This window comes from Lampetra fluviatilis, chromosome 9 (genome assembly GCF_964198595.1).
Source record: "Lampetra fluviatilis chromosome 9, kcLamFluv1.1, whole genome shotgun sequence".
NCBI lineage: Eukaryota > Metazoa > Chordata > Hyperoartia > Petromyzontiformes > Petromyzontidae > Lampetra > Lampetra fluviatilis.
In genome coordinates, this window is record NC_136283.1 from 1328726 (window position 1) to 1347389 (window position 18664).

At 54.9% G+C, this 18664-nt stretch overlaps 1 protein-coding gene across 1 annotated transcript; it reads right to left on the minus strand.

The window, feature by feature from the left end:
* Positions 1 to 4874: 4874 nt before the first annotated feature.
* LOC144934100 (neurotensin receptor type 1-like) lies at positions 4875 to 17752 on the minus strand. The gene is made up of 2 exons (XM_078859486.1): positions 16126 to 17752; positions 4875 to 8504 (listed from the first exon to the last, which is right to left on the minus strand). The coding sequence occupies exons 1-2, from the start codon at positions 17249 to 17251 to the stop codon at positions 8110 to 8112; spliced, it is 1521 nt and encodes a 506-aa protein (XP_078715612.1). The 5' UTR covers positions 17252 to 17752; the 3' UTR covers positions 4875 to 8109.
* Positions 17753 to 18664: the final 912 nt, after the last annotated feature.

The following is an 18664-nucleotide window of genomic DNA, read 5'->3' on the forward strand; positions in this document are numbered from 1 at the left end:
GACCAGAGTTCGATTCCCGCTCACGGCCAATACCAGTGACGATTATCTGACCCGGTCCTGGCCTTCTTAGGTGCTCGCGAACAACTCTTTCCCTAACACTTTGTGAAGGGGATCTTTGTTTTGTTGTTTGTTGTCTTTGTACCCGAGAGGGAGTGGTGGAGTTAGTGGTTAACACACTGCAGTGGGAACCCTGCCACGGCTAATATCGGTAGCGAAGTGGTATAGGAACCGGTCCAGAGACTTCCCTAGGTTGACTCAGCCTTAAATGAGTACCCCATTTCGTGTGTATGCATTAGCACGGGAGTGCTGTTGACTACCACCTACGTGAGCAGCGTGCCTGGTTTAATAGGTGCTCGTTAACAGCACTTGCTCCAATAATCTGTAAAGGTTTTTGTCTTGTGTTCGTGGTGTGGTGGGACAGTTGCTCCAGTACTACGCTACGAACCCTGCATCCCTAGTTCTCATCTTGGCCATGGGTAACATCGATGGCGTGTGGGATTCTGAACCAATCCATGGACCCTGGGCATCCTTTTGGTGCATCAACCTTAAATGAGTTTTAATATCAAGCAGACTTAATCGGTGCTCACCCCAACAGTCTATAGGGCTGTACGGAGTTATTTGTCTGTGTGTGTGTTTACATGTTAATGTTCGTGTTTATTGTACAACCAATGCAGTGCATAGTTGTGTAGTTTTTTTAAAATTTTTGTTTAATAAGTGTGAATAAACATTTCATATTTTGCCATTATTTTCGTCCATGACCAAATCTTCTGGATTCTGAGGAATGTTACGAGATCTCTAAGCAAGGTAGAGCTTCGTGCTTGAGTGGGTGACTGCCATTCATGACGGGTGTTATCGATGTTGTAGACGGCAAAGGGCAGTGCCAAATAACCCATTGTTGTACTCTAACGTCTGTGCTGCCGTGTTTATGTTTCCCGCCTTCGCCAGCCTGAGTTGGCCAGCGTGGTGAGGAATGAGTGAAGTAACCCACACGGTATGGAGAGGCACTCATCCAGCAGTGGATTGGCAAAAAGGGGCATGTGCAAATCAGTCGTGATATCTGCTCTGCTGAAGCTTTACGTGGACTTGATGGTGTTGATCGTTTCTGAGCTATCATTTGTGGCCATTTTCTGAGAAAGAGATGCACAGGTCAGTGGGGCCTTACCTAGTAAAATGATTGTATCGTTGATGCAAACTCGGCACATCACGTTGACTCCGAGGAAGAGTAGTGAGTGGGCTTGGGCAGGACACATCACCACTGGTAGAGGTGGTAGTGGTCGAGACAAATGACGGAGTGGCAGCCCAAGGAGGGAAACACGTTCGAGGGAATTTCTACTGCCGCGGATGGAGAGATCCGTATGCAGGCGCCGTATGGATTTTTTGCATCGCAACACTGAGAGATGTTTATGCATTTTACAAAAAAGGTATTTGCAAAACTCATCACAAGTATCGGGCTCGCAAACAGCGCACTCGTATTCATATAAATGAATATACTGTTTATAATTTTATTTTTTTATGAATGCCTTTGTCTCGCAGTAATGGGTAATAAGAATAAATATGTTCAATTTTCACGCGCGGAATAATTTCCTCCCCCCCTCCCCCACCATTTCTAATGGAAAAAAACTAGCGGCAGAAATGTGTTCCATTAGCGAGAGTCAATAGACTCGATACCAAGAAGGGATGATGACGACGAGGAGGAGGAGGATGCAGAACAACAGGGCGGCCGTGCGGCGCTCAGGTGGTGACATTGAGCGCTTGGGTGACCTCGCCGCTGTTGAACGGGAACCGCGCATCAGGCTTTGTGTGTCCCCCCCCCCCCCCAGGGGCCTCGCGTGTTCAGCATGTTCCCTAATCCCTCCATTCACATGTAAATCAGGCCATGGGCGATGTTCAGAATCCTGTACGGCTGCCACCACGCGTCCTGGTTTGGCCGTGACGGTCCTTCTGCTTTCTTTGGGGCAGTCCCGCTGGTTTCATTAAAAGGCTCTCCTTGTTTTTGCCCTGATTTCACTTTGATTCGTCGCTGTAAATTGTTTTGGGTTTTAGTTTTCCTTTGTAATGTTGATGAGCCCGGGTCATTCTTGCAAATGAGGCGAGTCCCTGGCCTCTCCAGGTCTCGCCTGGGTAAAACAAAATGAACGTTTGGAACCTATTTGTGAAAATCTGGATTTTTTTTTTTGACCCAGCAGGAAAAAATGTTCAGCTCCATGCTCAACGCAAGGTACGGACAATGGGCGGGGCTACCTGAGTCGTGGGCGGGGCTACCTGAGTCGTGGGCGGGGCTACCTGTGTAAGGGCGGGGCTACCTGTGTTGGGTGCGGGTCTGGCAGCTCACTCCCAAGTGTCCCAGTCGAGCCGCAGAAATGGGAAGCCTTTATGAAGGTGGCACGCGGACAACACCACCGTCTCTCTGATCCACGTCCAAGCCAAAGCGGGGATTCTACATTCCCCTGTCGAGGGCCATGATATCCATGATGTGGACGCTGTTGGGAGCTGTTGCTGACTTGGGTTGGACACTGTGAGAAGGAGCTTCATAGCTCATCGGTTTATTCCAGCTTCAATCAAATGCCTTTGACTACAGCAAGAATCATTGGTCATATCATGTATACACGAATTACCATGCTCACCATACGTGTGTTAAAATAGATTATCGTCGATTCGTGTGTGTTTCAAGTGGGAGCCGGTGGTGCAATGGGGGATGTCATTGTCCAGCAGCATCGTTAGCACGGTTGGCTACGTACGGCGCGAAAGAAGTTCAATGTATATACGTGGTGGCTAGTGCTGGTGACGGCGGGTCTCGTGGTCCAGACTGCTTGAGTCGCCGTGTGTCTCACGTGCTCGTGAGGAAAGAGGGAGTCCGTGGCCCCACGGCTGGGAGGTTGTTGCCACTGGATTCGTGTTTGTGGCTGTGGGCAGACCTCTGGGTCGTTTGGTTATCTCTGCCCCCGGGACAACAGACAGAGTTAAGACCTCCCCCCCCCCCAGTAAAGACCCCCCCTCCTTCCCCCTCTACCATTTTGACAAAGATCCCCCATAAAGGCTGCAACAGACTGTTGGGGCAAGTGCTGTTAGCGAACACCGATGAAGGCCGGTAGGGCACACGAGGGGGTTTGTGATCGTATTTCTAAGAAGCTGCAATTGGGCTTGATGACTAAAGAAGATGAATACACAGCCTCACTTGTCTTAATAATAACAAATGTAACGTGCTTTCATCCGTGGCCCCTCTGGAGTTGTGGCCCGTGAAAAAATTCCCAGTCTGCCTCCCCTCCCCTCCCCTCACCTCCCGCTGCCCCCCAGTAAAATCCCTGCCCTGGCTGTGAGCAGAGAGAGGGGACGGGAAACGGAACCCGGAGTGTTTGCTGATTTAGACTAATGCGCAATTAGGGGGGCGATGTTGGGAAACGACAGCGGCTGCTGCGACTCGTGATGAATACGGACGTGGGAAGTGATGGCGTTCGCACTCTCGCGCTCTCTCTCGCTCGCTCTCTCTCCTGTGTCCGTGCACTGCATGGCTAAGAGCGTTCATTCGTCTAATTTTGCTCCTCTCGCTCGCGAGGATCCTTCACCGTTCGCGCCGATCACTCGGCACGCGATGAGGATTGATGGCTCCGCGTGGCGTGGCGTGATATGGTGGAGGAGGGGAAGGCGAGGGGTGTGGTGGTGGCTGGAGAAGTGAAGCTTGAGATGCGGCGCTACCAGCAGTAGCCCACCACCACCGCTAGTTCTTCTCTTAGCCCTCTTCTCGTCCGCCACATCCCTAACCAACTGTGTCCTATTCCTCTCTGACTCTCCTACTAATTGTCCCCCCCTCCACCCCCCCCTCCACCCACAGCTGCCCACCACCACATCCATATCCCCCAATATCGGCATAATCTCTCTCGTTTTTGCCCATCTCAGGGAATGGCTCTGCCACCCGGGCGGGCAGTTTTAATCGGGCCTAACCACTGCCGCTATGCTCCAGCAGTGTGGAAGCAGCGAGGGATGGTGGATCACCACACGAACGGAGTGAAACTCCCTTCCCGTGGATGTCGAAGAGGTGCCATACCCCGGCCTGCCAGGGAAAGGCGGGACTGCAAACAATGTGGACTCCACCTGTTCCGTCGTTACGGGATGGAGTGTTTCCCTCCAGTCCGCGTGGGTTTCCTCTGGGTGCTCCGGTTAACTCCCACGTGGAAACCCCGATGATTAATTGGCCGATTGCATCTTCATATATAGAGGATCGCAGAGCTTAGGTAATTGTTGGTAGCGCCGGCTCATCACGTGGCTCGCCTTCCCCTTAGTCGTTCTCTCTCTCGCAATTCAATTATCATAAATTAGCATAAACTTTAGTTGTTACAATTAATAAACTAGTTGTTCCAATTAATAAACTTTAGTTGTTGTTACAATGATTAAACTTTAGCTGTTCCAATTAATACACTTTAGTTGTGTTACAATGAATAAACTTTAGCTGTTCCAATTAATACACTTTAGTTGTGTTACAATGAATAAACTTTAGCTGTTCCAATTAATACACTTTAGTTGTTGTTACAATGATTAAACTTTAGCTGTTCCAATTAATACACTTTAGTTGTTGTTACAATGAATAAACTTCAGTTGTTCCAATTAATACACTTTAGTTGTTACAATTAATTATGAATCGTATAATGGTTGTGGGAGGCCACCCGCACGCTGTCCAGTTTGTTGAGTGGAGCAGTGCGGAGGGAGATGAGGCCGCGTTCACGGAGTTTGAGTCGAAGAGACTCAGCCCCGCGTGACGCGGACTCGAGCCGAGGCTAAGCGAACACGGGAAGGAGGGAGATGGTAACCCACGGAGGTAACCGAGCGGGTAACCTACACGCAGGCGATATACACAGCTCAGTAAGGTCACCCGTAGGTAACCCATTTTAATTTGCGCAGGTAACCTTCACAGGTAACCCAGAAGTTAACCTACATGCAGGCGATACACACAACTCAGTAGCGTCACGCGTAGGTAACCTTCACACAGGTAACCCAGTGGTTAACCTACACGCAGGCGATACAGCTCAGTAGGGTCACGCGCAGGTAACCCATATTTACCTCAAGGGATTATCCAGGTAAACTGAAACTATTTTTAAACAGAAAAAACATTTTACGAATTTAACCAGGTCACCCAAAACACAACCCACAGGTAACCACACGGAACTCACACAGGCGACCCATCGCTTACACAGGTGACCCATAAGGTGACCCAGGCGCAGGTAATAATCGATACATAACTCGCACACAAAGCCAAAGCGATCTGCTACTCAAGTGAGGATGAAGGCGGTGTTCATCTTCCGTTCACAGCCCTGAGCCTGTAGTACAAATTCCACATTCATATGGTGGGGGCGAGTATATCCATAGGACAACCATTGTTGACTTTCCCACAAAGTGGTACCAACTTAATCGACCCCGGTAGGATTATGGGCTGAGTCAATCCCCAACCAGGAAAAGTAATATACAGGGTGTTTCAAAAATATGGACCTAATTTCAAAGCGCGATATTTCACGATGGCAACACGTTACAATTACACAAAAGTTACAAACGACTTAATGAGTTATCATGTTTAACTAACCATTTTATAAATGCTCTATGTGCCCTTCACCTGCTGTACGGACAACATCGAGACGATAATTGAATTAGTCCCAAACGCCTCTTCTCACGTTTTCCTCTGAGCTGCGTGGTCGCCCTGTGCTCTTCCCCTTACACAAACAGCAGCCTGCTTCCTCAAATTGTCGACACCAACGACGAATGCTCTTTGACGTTGGCGGATCAAGGCCACAACGCCGTTTAAACGCACGCCGCACCGCAATTACGGATTCAGTCTTGCTGAACTGCAGAACGCAAAACGCCCCTTGTGTTGCGGGGTCGCCGTCTTGCGAATGACTGAGGCTAGGGGCTGTTTGTGCGCTGGGAGAGGCATCTAGCGGTATTCATTTGAAACTATATGCCCCGCCCTTTCAAGTGGTAAGAGTTTCATTCACGGGCGATTCGTGGTTGCAGAGATATAGCGATTTCAAATCGGGTCCATCTTATTAAAAACCCTGTATAACGCACACAGGTAACCCATACATAGCTTAAATAGGCACCCATACATAGCTCACACGGTTACACATACATCGCTCAGACAGGTAACCCATAGAATGCTCACACAGGTATCAATACTTAACTCACAGGTACCCATGCATAGATCACACAGGAACCCATGCAGCTCACAGGTGCCCATAGATAACTCACACAGGTACCATGCAGTGCTCACACATGCGCACGTGACCCATTAGGTGACCCACCCACAGGTGTGGCCGCTTCGTCACACGTGACTCACACGTGACTCGCCCGGCCCGGGGTTCAACTGCGACTCCGAGTGAGTGAGCGATTGTTAGCCTTCGTGTAATGGTGAGCGCTTTGTGTTGGTGAGTGAGTTGGTGAGTGAGGTTAGTGAATTAATTGGAGAGTGCGTGTGGGTCGGTGAGTGTGTGTGTGTATGTTGGTGAGTTGCTGATTTGGTAAGTGAGGAGGTTAGTAGTGAAGTGTTCGTGTATTGGTAAGTGCGTGAGTGAGTTACCTAGGGAAGTTCGTGGCTGACTCTTGTTTTGGTGAGCGAGTTGGCGAGTGTGCGTTGGTGAGTGCTGGTTTGTTTTTGAGTGAGCGATCACGAAATTGCGACTTTGTGAGGTTGCGGCCAGAAGACAGCAGTACAGCAATGGATTATCGAATCTATCTGTGCGGACCTTTGGGTTTTTACCTCCTATGTGTGGTGAGTTTTCTCGGGGAACTGCGGGTTTCTCCCATGCGAAGCCAGTGATCCACTCGTGGCTCTAGTGCCGTTATTAATTCGCCCAATCATCCCAACGCAGGACCCTCCAGAATAAGCGGCTTGAGACTCGGTGAGGATATCTTAAGGGGGGGGGACAGCAAATGGCAATAATATTAGATTAATATTAGTATTTATTGAGGAATTATCCCAAAGTCCCAATGGGTTCTGCTGTTTCCTTCAACTCTAAGCCAAATAATCATTCGTGGAATGGACCAAACACCACCGACTTGAGACGGCAAATGTGGCTCCTGCCCGGCCACAACCTTCATCACCATGAGCTACAGCAAACGCGCTACTTGGTGATGATGGTGGTGCTGCTGCGTTGGCAGTGGTACACAAACAACAACAACAACAACTTTACACATACGTCAATGTCACTGTGTGGCCTTAAAAGTGAAACACGTAACTTTATAAAACCACCAGATCTAAATCATGTGACCGTATTATTTCGATTCTTTCCTACCTGCACTGGCAGGGAGGAAAGATAATCGTACAGCATGCGCTGTAGGATTATTCTTGTAGGCTTATTCTTCTCTCGTTTAAGGCCTTGAATGGGTTGGCTTCTAAACATCTCACCACTGATCCGCTTAAGTTTAATATATTCCACTGAGAAAACTTGGATCTGCTGATTGTGGTCTAAACTAATTACGGTATTCCAAAGACCAGAGACTTTGTTCGATAGGAGACAGAGATTTTTGCAGCCAGGCTCTGCGATTGTGGAATTGCCTTCCTCCTCGGTCCGTTAGGGAATCTGAGTCTGTTACACTTTTAAATTGCGTTTTAAATCTCACGTGTGTTTTTTACAGCTGACTTTCTCCATCACTTAAGCTTCATGTACAGCGCTTTGAGGCATTCTGTGACTGGCGCTACAGAAAACTGTTTATTATCATGATGAATCATAATTACATGATCCATCTTTACAGCACGCGAATCGTTCATTAGATTGTTTTTAGAATTTTAAGGCCACCCACAGCGTAATTGACGAATGTGTGGAGAGTCTTATTAAAATCATTAATCTGCGTATTCATCACATGAGCAAAACTCCAATCGGTGTCACAGCTTATAAAGATAAAATGTTTAATTCCATCGAGATATTGTATTTTTGGTGTTTCCAGATCAATGCCGTTAATATTTTCAAGCATCATTTGTTTTCGCAAGTAAACTTGCGCTTGTGTAAACAAAATGCTTCTGGGCTTACCAGATGAAATTGCCAAGAGCACCCAGTGTCAGCTATGAACGCAATGAGATTGCGCCCGGGAGTTATCTATCAATCATCACCACCACCACCATCATCATCATCACTCGGCCAGACGGCTCCTGATGGTGGTCGCGGCTCGGCGCTCCGTCTCCTGTCTGGAGGTGGTCACCTCCGTGGAGGTGGCCGTGCGACTCGGGAACCCGCCGCGTGCGGCCGCGTCGGCGCCGCGCCGCGAGCCCGATGCGGCGCGTTCGCGTCGAGCCCTCGCGGGCCACAGCGTCTCCTTGCAGGCGCGACGGAACTGCTTGGACGAGATGCTGAAGAGCAGCGGGTCGAGGGCCGAGTTGAGGTACCAGAGCGGCAGCGCCAGGTACATCTTGACGATGGTGTAGACGCGGTGCACCGTGGGGTTGTTCCAGTCCGCGATGTATATGTACATGAGCGACGCGATGGTGTCCGGCGAGTAGCACACGAAGAAGCTGAGCACCACGGCGCCTTCTCGCGAGCAGAGGGCAACGGGGGGGGGTCGTGGAAGAGGGTGGTTAGGTGAGGGCGGCACGGGGCAAAGGGGACACGCGGGGGCATGGAGATGTGAGCGGTGACGCGGGCGACACGAGGGAGGATGAAGACACGGGGGTAGGGACAAGAGGTTAAGGAGGCGACGGAGCGGGACACGAAGCCACGGGGCCCACGTTGATAGGTGGGGGGGGAGGGGCACCGGGGGCAGGGCGCAGGGACGAGGGTGATGAAGGGGGTAGATGGGACACGATGGTGTGGGGTTTGCGTGTGGCGCAGAGAGAAGGGCGGGGAGGGGGGAGGCACGGGAAGAGGAGGCGAGACACGGGGGGGGGTCGCAGTTAAGCAGAGGCCGCATAACGAGGCATGGCAGTTGTCGGAGCGTGAGAAAGTTAAATGACGAACATCATGTCCAGCTCCTGTGTCAATCCACGGCTGGATCCAAGCTTCCACACGCCCTGTCGATTGTGGGAATTGTTTGACCATACCTCACCGCGCTGGTGAGTCGGTGAAGAGGAGGGCACCACGGCCGAATCACATCATGAATATTAGCCATGGCCGGGAATCGAACTCGGCTCGCGGGCTCCATAGAGCAATTTGCGGCCCATTGTGCCACCGTTCCATCCGACCCCGTGGAAGAATATATCACGAACCCCCCCCCCCCACCACACATCCACACCGATACATGAGCGAGGTTGAGTGTTGTGGGCGGGTGACGAAGGTGAGTGTTGTGGACGGTTGAGTGAGCTGGGTGAGTGTGAGCGAGTTTTAGTAAGCGTGCAGGCGAGCACAGTGTTAAAGGGTCGGTACGATTGTGAATAATGGGCGAGAGATGTGGGTGCATGAGTGAATATCGGGCGAGTGGCGTAGGCCAGCGAGGTGATCTGCGTAAGGCGATGTGAGTGTGGGTGAGCGGAGCGTTTTGGTGAGGTTGGTGAGCGTGTTGGTGCGGATCGCATTCTTGCCGTCACCACTCACGGCCGCTGTCACGTGGGCGGGGGTCAAGCGCCCAGCAGCGTGCGCAGAGGAGCCGGAGCCAGATGAGTGCAGTGGAGGGGGTCGTGGGGGATGGGGGAGGGCTGGTGGGATGGGGGGGCTATGGGTGTGTGAGTGAAGGGGGGGGGGCTATGTGTTTGTTAGAGTAGAGGGGGGGGGGGCTGTGTGTGTGTGAGTGGAGGGGGGGGATTTGTGTTTGTTAGAGTAGAGGGGGGGGGGACTGTGTGTGTGCGAATGGAGGGGTGGGGGCTATGTGTTTGTTAGAGTAGAGGGTGGGGGCTATGTGTGTGTGTGAGTGGAGGGGGGGGGGCTATGTGTGTGTGTGAATGGAGGGGGGGGCTATGTGTTTGTTAGAGTAGAGGGTGGGGGGCTGTGTGTGTGTGAGTGGAGGGGGGGGGGCTATGTGTTTGTTAGAGTAGAGGGGGGGCTATGTGTGTGTGTGAATGGAGGGGGGCTATGTGTTTGTTAGAGTAGAGGGGGGGGCTATGTGTGTGTGTGAATGGAGGGGGGGGGGGGCTATGTGTTTGTTAGAGTAGAGGGTGGGGGGCTGTGTGTGTGTGAGTGGAGGGGGGGGGGGCTATGTGTTTGTTAGAGTAGAGGGGGGGGGCTATGTGTTTGTAAGAGTAGAGGGAGGGGGGGCTCTTCTTTGCGACAACAAAGACGATCCGAGCGAGTGACGCACGACACGAGGAGACAGCGGAGGCAGCGGGGGAGGCGGGATGGGGAGTGAGCGAGGGGGCTCACAGGTGATTGTGATAGTGGGGAGGGGGCTTTGGGGGGCTCACAGGTGATTGTGATAGTGGGGGGGGGGGGCTGCGGGGGGCACCAGGTGAGCGGAGTGGGGAGAGGTGGAGTGATTCGTGCTCAGGATTCAACACGACGCTCGCTCCGAGTGGCCGGAGGAGAGGGGATGGCGTGAGCAGAGTGGGACTTAGAGGAAGTGGTTGTGGGGGTGCCTTGAAGGCGGGGGGGGGGCGATAAGTGGGTTCATATTTTTCTCGCTGGATTGTTTGGGTAGATCCCCCTCCCACCCCACCCCGCGTTCCCCGCTACCCCCCGCTGCCTCGCAATTACGCCTCTGCCCGTCTCCCCGTCTCCTTTTCATCCAAATGTCAGGAGCGGCGCTGGAAACAGTGGAGAGGAGGAGGAGTAGTCACACGGGATGCGGTGCGGGCGGAGATGCGAGGTGAGATGAGAGGAGATCTGAGATGAGATGCGGGCAGATCTGAGATGAAATTAGAGGAGATGTTAGTTGTAGGACGAGATGAGGTGGGATGAGGTGAGACGAGGTGTCAGGAGCGAGAGTGAGATGTCAACGAGACGCGCCCGGCGAGAACAGCGAGCGAGTGAATGATGTGTGAACACCGTCACGAGACACCCTGCACCTACACCCTGCACTTAGCACCTACACCCTGCACCTACACCCTGCACTCAGAACCTACACCCTGCACCTACACCCTGCACTCAGAACCTACACGCTTTACCTACACCCTGCACTCAGAACCTACACCCTGCACCTACACCCTGCACTCAGAACCTACACCCTGCACTCAGCTCCTACACCCTGCACCCTGCACTCAGCCCCTACACCCAGCACCTACACCCTACACCCAGCACCTACACCCTGCACTCAGCCCCTACACCTTGCACTCAGCCCCTACACCCAGCACCTACACCCTGCACTCAGCACCTACACCCTGCACTCAGCCCCTACACCTTGCACTCAGCCCCTACACCCTGCACTCAGCCCCTACACCCTGCACTCAGCCCCTACACCCAGCACCTACACCCTGCACTCAGCACCTACACCCTGCACTCAGCCCCTACACCTTGCACTCTACACTAAGCACCTACACCCTGCACCCTGCACCAACACCCTGCACCTACACCCTGCACTCAGCCCCTACACCCAGCACCTACACCCTGCACTCAGCCCCTACACCCAGCACCTACACCCTGCACTCAGCCCCTACACCCTGCACTCAGCCCCTACACCCAGCACCTACACCCTGCACTCAGCACCTACACCCTGCACTCAGCCCCTACACCCTGCACTCAGCCCCTACACCCTGCACTCAGCCCCTACACCCTGCACTAAGCACCTACACCCTGCACCCTACACTCAGCACCTACACCCTGCACTCAGCACCTACACCCTGCACTCAGCACCTACACCCTGCACTCAGCCCCTACACCCTGCACTCAGCCCCTACACCCTGCACTCAGCCCCTACACCCAGCACCTACACCCTGCACTCAGCACCTACACCCTACACTCAGCACCTACACCCAGCACTCAGCCCCTACACCCTGCACTCAGCACCTACACCCTGCACTCAGCCCCTACACCCAGCCCCTACACCCTGCACTCAGCACCTACACCCTACACTCAGCACCTACACCCTGCACTCAGCCCCTACACCCAGTCCCTACACCCTGCACTCAGCACCTACACCCTACACTCAGCACCTACACCCAGCACTCAGCCCCTACACCCTGCACTCAGCACCTACACCCTGCACTCAGCACCTACACCCTGCACTCAGCCCCTACACCCTGCACTCAGCCCCTACACCCTGCACTCAGCCCCTACACCCAGCACCTACACCCTGCACTCAGCACCTACACCCTACACTCAGCACCTACACCCAGCACTCAGCCCCTACACCCTGCACTCAGCACCTACACCCTGCACTCAGCCCCTACACCCAGCCCCTACACCCTGCACTCAGCACCTACACCCTACACTCAGCACCTACACCCTGCACTCAGCCCCTACACCCAGCCCCTACACCCTGCACTCAGCACCTACACCCTACACTCAGCACCTACACCCAGCACTCAGCCTCTACACCCTGCACTCAGCACCTACACCCTGCACTCAGCACCTACACCCTGTACTCAGCACCTACACCCTGCACTCAGCACCTACACCCTGCACTCAGCACCTACACCCTGCACCTTTTCTCGGACTATTTCCCGGGCCGCTGATAGTCATGTGGAAGTGGCACATGCATGTTGAACTTCTTTCGCACCGCACGTAGCCAACCGTGCTAATCGGAGGTGCGGGGGAATGACATTAAACTAAACCCTTCCTCAAAAAGCATCCAGCGACAAACTCAGCACCCAGCACGCAAAGCACCCAACACTCAGACCAACCACCCAGCGCCGAGTAGAAGTCTCCAAGGAGACACGGAGATGCACAGCGCCCAGGGCGGGGGGGGCTATTGTCTCCGCACTCCGGGATGAGCTCCTTAATGAAGGAGACGCGTCCGAGGAGAGGGGTCGTGGGGAGCGGGATGGGGGGGGGCTCCTCCGCAGTGAGTCATTATGGGTTGGCTCTTCTCTAGATGGACAAATCTTCAGCACCCGCCCCTCCCCCACCCTCCTACCCCTCCCCAAGCTGAGTTGCCGTACCTCCCCCCCCCCGCTCACTCCCCCATGGGCCTTAATCCGCGCCGTTCCCAGGAGCCGCCTCGGTACGTGACCTCGCCCATGCGCTCCGCTGATGCTGCTGCTGCACGTGGGAGGGCCGCGTGGGATGACGAGGAGCTGGAGGAGAAGCAAGACTCCGTTCCGATGGAGGAGTTTGAGAAAGATGCTGAGGAGGAGGAAGGTGTTCAAATGAAGGTGATGGGCGGAGTAAGTGGAGGAGGAGGAGGTTGTTGTAAAGGAGGAGGTTGTGGAGGAGATGAGAGGCGCCCGCTGGAAGCCGGGAGCCAGCGAGAGATGATGAGAACTGCAGGTGGGTTGCAGGAAGTTGCTGGGTAGTTAATGGGGGGGGGGACGTGGGGGGGGGGGGGGCTACAGTGGGCAGCTGGGATCTACGGGGGGGGGGGGGCGTGTCCGCACCCCCGCGAGCCGCTAATGAGAGTGCGGGATGAAAGCCTCGATCCGCGTTCTCGGGGCGGCGCGCGACCGGCGACTTTCAGCTTAAGAAGCGCCGCGGCTGTGATGTCTCGGGTGGAGGATCCTCCTCCCCGCATTGTCCCTCTCACTCCGCCGCCTACGACCCACGCGTCGCCAAATCTCCGCTAATTGCAGCGCCCGAAGGCCCTGCCTCGGCTACGTGGGCTCCGCTCCCTCCTCGTCTGGCGAGTTTCAACTGCGGTGATGGAGCCTTGACCTCCACTCCACCACATCCCCGGCGGATGAATAATGTACGGAGATTAAAATTTTTATCAAACGGATGGAGGAGGCCGCGAGCTGCTCGAGGATGGAGGAACCTCTAAAGGGTGCAATGAAGAGGCTGGGAAGGAACCCACTTGCTGTACTGCCGAGTTAAGGTTGAGTTTGGGTGATTTGTGTCTCGCGGCGCGTGATTGACTGCGGGATGAATCTCTTTGTGATCCACCAACCCCGCATACTGCCCATAGAGAGTGAACTTTCTTCTTGAGTGAACGTAAAGGAACTCGGATAGTAATAATATTATTCATTAGGTTTGTATTATTATTGTTGCTACCCCACCACTCTATTAAGATGGCATCTATATGACTCAACGCTAACTCAACCATGAATCAACCCTAACTCAACCCGACCTCAACTCAAACCTAACTCTAACCCGAACCTTAGACCTAATCCTCTCTAAAACCCGAAACCCTGACTCAATTCTAATTCTCTCTAAAACCCTAAATCCTAACTCAATCCTAATTCTAACCCGAGCGGGATGGGGCTAAAGATGACGATGACGTAACGCGCTGGAAGCTTCTATCCTCAGCACACCGCCTCCACCTGATTAAGTTTTACAAATCTCTGCGTGATCCACCGACCCTCGCCTGCAAAGCGCCACGATCACGTGGGTGCACCACCATTTCCACCACGCCCAATCAGAGATCATTCCGGTAACGATTTAATTAAAGAAGATTTTTTTGGGGTTAAATCGCGTAAATATAAATGCGCCGTTAAACCCGCCACCACCCGACACAGCCAATTAGTAACGTTTTCCATGTAACCAAAGCGTGCCAATTAGTTACTAAAGGCGCGATAACGACCCCTGGATAGGTCATCCCGTCCTCTGGCGCCGTGCCTGTCACGTGACAGCATCACACTGCCGGTACAAATGCACCCAGCCACCAACTCCAACATTTGTCACATTTGTCGCCGTACGGTTCTTATCTCACGGCGACTGAACCATCGGGTTGGGCCGAGTACGTTTGTGTGCGTGTCTGGTGGGGCGCGCTGCGCTACCAACCCGACGAGCCCAGTTCCATTCCCACTCACGGCCACCAACACCAGTGACGATTGTCTGAACCGGTCCTGAGCCTCCTCTAAGTCGACTCAACCTCAAATTAATACCTGATGCGGTGTGTAAACAATGCCGCTATGGAGACGAAGGCTATTAGGTGTAGTGCTGGCCACCCACCACCTCGTGTGCCACGGTGCCGACCTTCATAGGTGCTACTTGCTCACAGCACTCAAAAGTCTGTTTAGGCGATACGGGGGATTCTGTGGTTGACGGGCGTGTGGGGGGTGGGTCTAACTCCAGGCCCTCCAGACCGGGCAAGGGGCACAAGACCTCCGTTGTTTCCCAATCGTGCAATTGCTGCCCTTCCCGGTACCTTCTCTCCATCGCCATCAGAGCCAATGTCGTGCCCTCTGCGAGTTCGTGATCGGCGTTTTGTTATTTTGATTGTTTTATGGATTGTGGTTCCGCTTGTTTATCTCATGAAAACCTCACCGCGTCTCAAGACTCGTTTGCGATATTTATTAATAGTGTAACTATTCGTTTTCCAATTAAAAACAATTGTCATCAAAAAACATTTGACATTTTTGATTATCATCAGCCTCCATTCAGTTGTTAAGTGCAGTCCCCAACCATTATTCACACATTTCTGTGCTCTCTGTTTAGGTGCTATTAAGAAGGATGATTGCCGGAAACGTCGCCTATTATATACAGAGGTGTTAAGGCCGTGTCACTGACGAGTGTGTTGGGTTGTGTTTGTTGTTGACTGTCAACGCTACTGCCAACGCAGTAGCAGCAGCTATATAAAAAAAAAATCCCGGAGGGTTCCACTAAGTTTTCGCAGTAGGGAGGGACGATGTTGCTGCTGTGTGTGATGCAAATTGAGTAATTTGTCGGTATTATGTTCTTTGGTCAATGCCAGTTACATTCAATGTGATTTTTTTTTATTAGCTATGGGAGAAAACCGGTAAATCCGGGAAAAAAGCCGTGCAGAACAGGCTGAGAATATGCATACTCCGCAAACATCAAGGCAATGGCATGGAACTCAGGACAACTTTTAGCGAACGGGAGACTTCCCCGTGGCTGCAGTCACTCTGATGTGTAAAGGTCATCTCTGTCTACCCGTTGCGTACGCCCCAGCACAGCCCTCTCTGTCAATCCACTGCTGGATGAGGCCTCCGCAGGCCGCGCGGGTCGCGATGCGGTAGGGTTGACCACACTTCAGCACGCTGGACAGCGCCCCGCATTGCTGTAAGCGAGATTCGTGGAATCACAGCACAAGGCATGCACTATTGTCCTGCGTGAGTCTATGCTCCCACGTCTCTGGTAACCCCGCCGTTATAAAGATGCCCCCTTTGTCGTGACCCACCCCCCCCCCCCGTGCGATTACCCCGCTGCAGTTACTCCGCTGTACAGTAGTTACCCAGCAGTCGAATGGCTTTCTGCTGCTGAGCGCGCCGCCTCTGCGTCATCCTCTCAAAGGTCCCCGCGTCTCTCACGTCCGGGTTGAGCAGCGCCCCGGAACCACCGAGGCCCCCCGCGGCTCTTCTCGTCGCGGGCCCCCCATCTCTCATAGGGCCCCCCCCTTTCGCGTCTTTCGGCGTCTGGGCCCCAGCCCCGGCAGCCGCCACAGCCGCGGCCGCTGCCCCTTCACCTCCACTCTGGCAGCCGCGCGGCGCGGGGTTGGAGGAACCGGCGCTGAGCCTCATGCTGGGGCAGAAGGTGCGCAGGATAAGGCTGTAGAGCACCGAGATGAGCACCATGGGCACGATGAAGCACACGAAGCACTTGACGTGCGTGATGCGCGTGAACACGGGCGACGGGTCCTTCTCGGTGAGCTCGCACACCGTGGTCATCACCACCGAGAAGTTGGTGGCGTTCGCGCCCGCGTAGTCGTACACGTAGGCGCGCACCTGCCCGTACACGAAGGCGTAGGGCAGCGCCGAGAGCGCGGCGAGGAGCCACACGGCGGCGAGCAGGCGGCGGATGCGGGAGCGGCGCACGAGCGAGAGGGCGCGGATCGGCTGGCAGATGGCGAGGCAGCGCTCGAGGCTGAACACCACGATGCTCCAGCTCGTGGCGGTGTAGGCGGCCTGGCGCAGCATGAAGTAGAGCTTGCACGCCGCGTCGCCCAGCCGCCACGGGTAGTACTCCCAGTAGGAACGGTAGAGAGTCGCCGGGATGGTGAGCAGGAGGGCCAGGTCGGCGCACGCCAGGCTCAGCAGGTGGTAGCGCACGCTGCTGTGGCGCAGCCGCGTGTGGCGGGCGCTCACGTAGGCGGTCAGGAGGTTGCCGGCCACGCCGAGAACGAACAGGGCCCCGAACACCAAGGTCAGCGGCACGGCCACGTGCGGCGGCTCCTGCCGAGGGGCGCCGATCAGCAGCGCGTCCTCGTACAGCGGCGGACCGGGCGCGCCCCCCGGCGGGTCCGGAAGTTCCGGCGGGGGGTCCAGAGCGTCTCGCTGAGCGTCGAGGGGGTCCTCCCCAGTCGCGCCACGTCCGGACCCTCCGCGCCACGTCCATACCTCCGTCTCGCTGCTGTTGTGCATGGTGGCCAGGGTGGGTGGGGGGGGTCTCACTCGTACGATCTCTCCCTATTTCTCTCTCTATCGCCGCGTCTTTTCTCACTCTTTTCCCCCACTTCTCTTTCTCGCGCGCCTTTCGCGTTCTCTTCGTTCTTTCTGCCCACGTGACACCTGTTCGCTCTGTGCAGCGCTCTGTGCCGCGCTCTCCGCGCCCTCTCTCCGTGCACTCCCGCGCGCGCTCTCTCCTTCTCCCTCTCTTTCTCGCTGTCTTCCTCGGCGATGAGGAACGGTCGCTCCTCTCTCCGCTCCGAATCACTTCGCTCTGTCACTGATGACGGCGCGGAGCGAGGGTGGGAAGGAATGGGATGAGAGGCGCGCGGTGGTGGGGTGGTGGGGGGAGGAGGAGGAAGCGAGGTGTGTGGCGCGGCGTGGGGATGGGAGGGGTGAGGGGGGCGAGTTGCGGGGGCCCCGTAACCGCTCGCACCTCTTCGTCTCATCAGCAATTAGCGCGAGGGGCTTGGCACGTGCGCGCGCGCGGGCGGAGCGGGGAGGGGAGGTGTGGGGGGAGGGAGGTGCGGGAATGATGAGGAGGGACGGAGGGATGGAGGGAAGGGTTATTTGTGATGGTGATTGGGGGTGGGGGTCAGTGATGAGTGACGTTGGTTCCTCGGCGCTAAAAGCGCAGATGCGCATCACATCGTAACTCCACCTCGTGCTGACGAGGTGGCTCCGTACTACAAACCTCGCCGCCACTATTCCCCACCCCCCCCCCCTGTAGACGCGCACGTTCGGCTCGTGCGCGCCAATGCGTGTGCCGATATACAACACGAAGCGAGAAGAAGAAAAAAAACCCACAAAACTCCCGATGTTCGTTCACCCGCAATTTATTCCGCGACCTGACGCGGTATCGACGTTGCGACTCAGGGCAGCTGTAAACATCTCACGCTTCGCATCGACCTCGTCCGCGTCGCGTTCCCAAGCGAGACGAAATGCAGCGCGGGTGACGGAGAGCCGCCGTAACGCGGGCGCGCATTCGCACCTGCCACGCGTGCAGCGCTTGCTCACTCCACTGCTGGATGAGAGCCTCCCTCCACACCCCCCCCCCCCCCACGCCGTGGTCGGTCGTGGGGGCTTGTCTGACCGTACTTCACCACGCTGCTGCTGCTGATGGTGCTGATGGTGCTCAGCGGCGGTTTGTGCAGTGGCATCTGTATGTTGTACCCCTGGACAACGACACGTGTCATGTACTGCGCGTATACAATGCAAGACGCCTTACAGCGCAAGCACACGCGCTAAGCGGGGGGTTAAGCCCGGTTCGTACGCGGAGTCGGAACCTTCGATGGCTTGCCAGGTGCCGCAGGCATCGGCTCCGCGAGGAGCGACCAGGCTGGGCTGAGTGTGACCCCCCTCGGTGAGGGTTTCCCCTGGGCTCTTTCG

Excerpts from the sequence above, each read along its gene's own strand:
- LOC144934100 (XM_078859486.1), bottom strand. The coding sequence starts at position 17,251 with ATGCACAACAGCAGCGAGACGGAGGTATGGACGTGGCGCGGAGGGTCC. Across the intron at positions 8,505-16,125 it reads GAAAGCCATTCGACTGCTGG|GCGCCGTGGTGCTCAGCTTC; the intron begins GTAACTACTGTA and ends GCTCGCGAGAAG.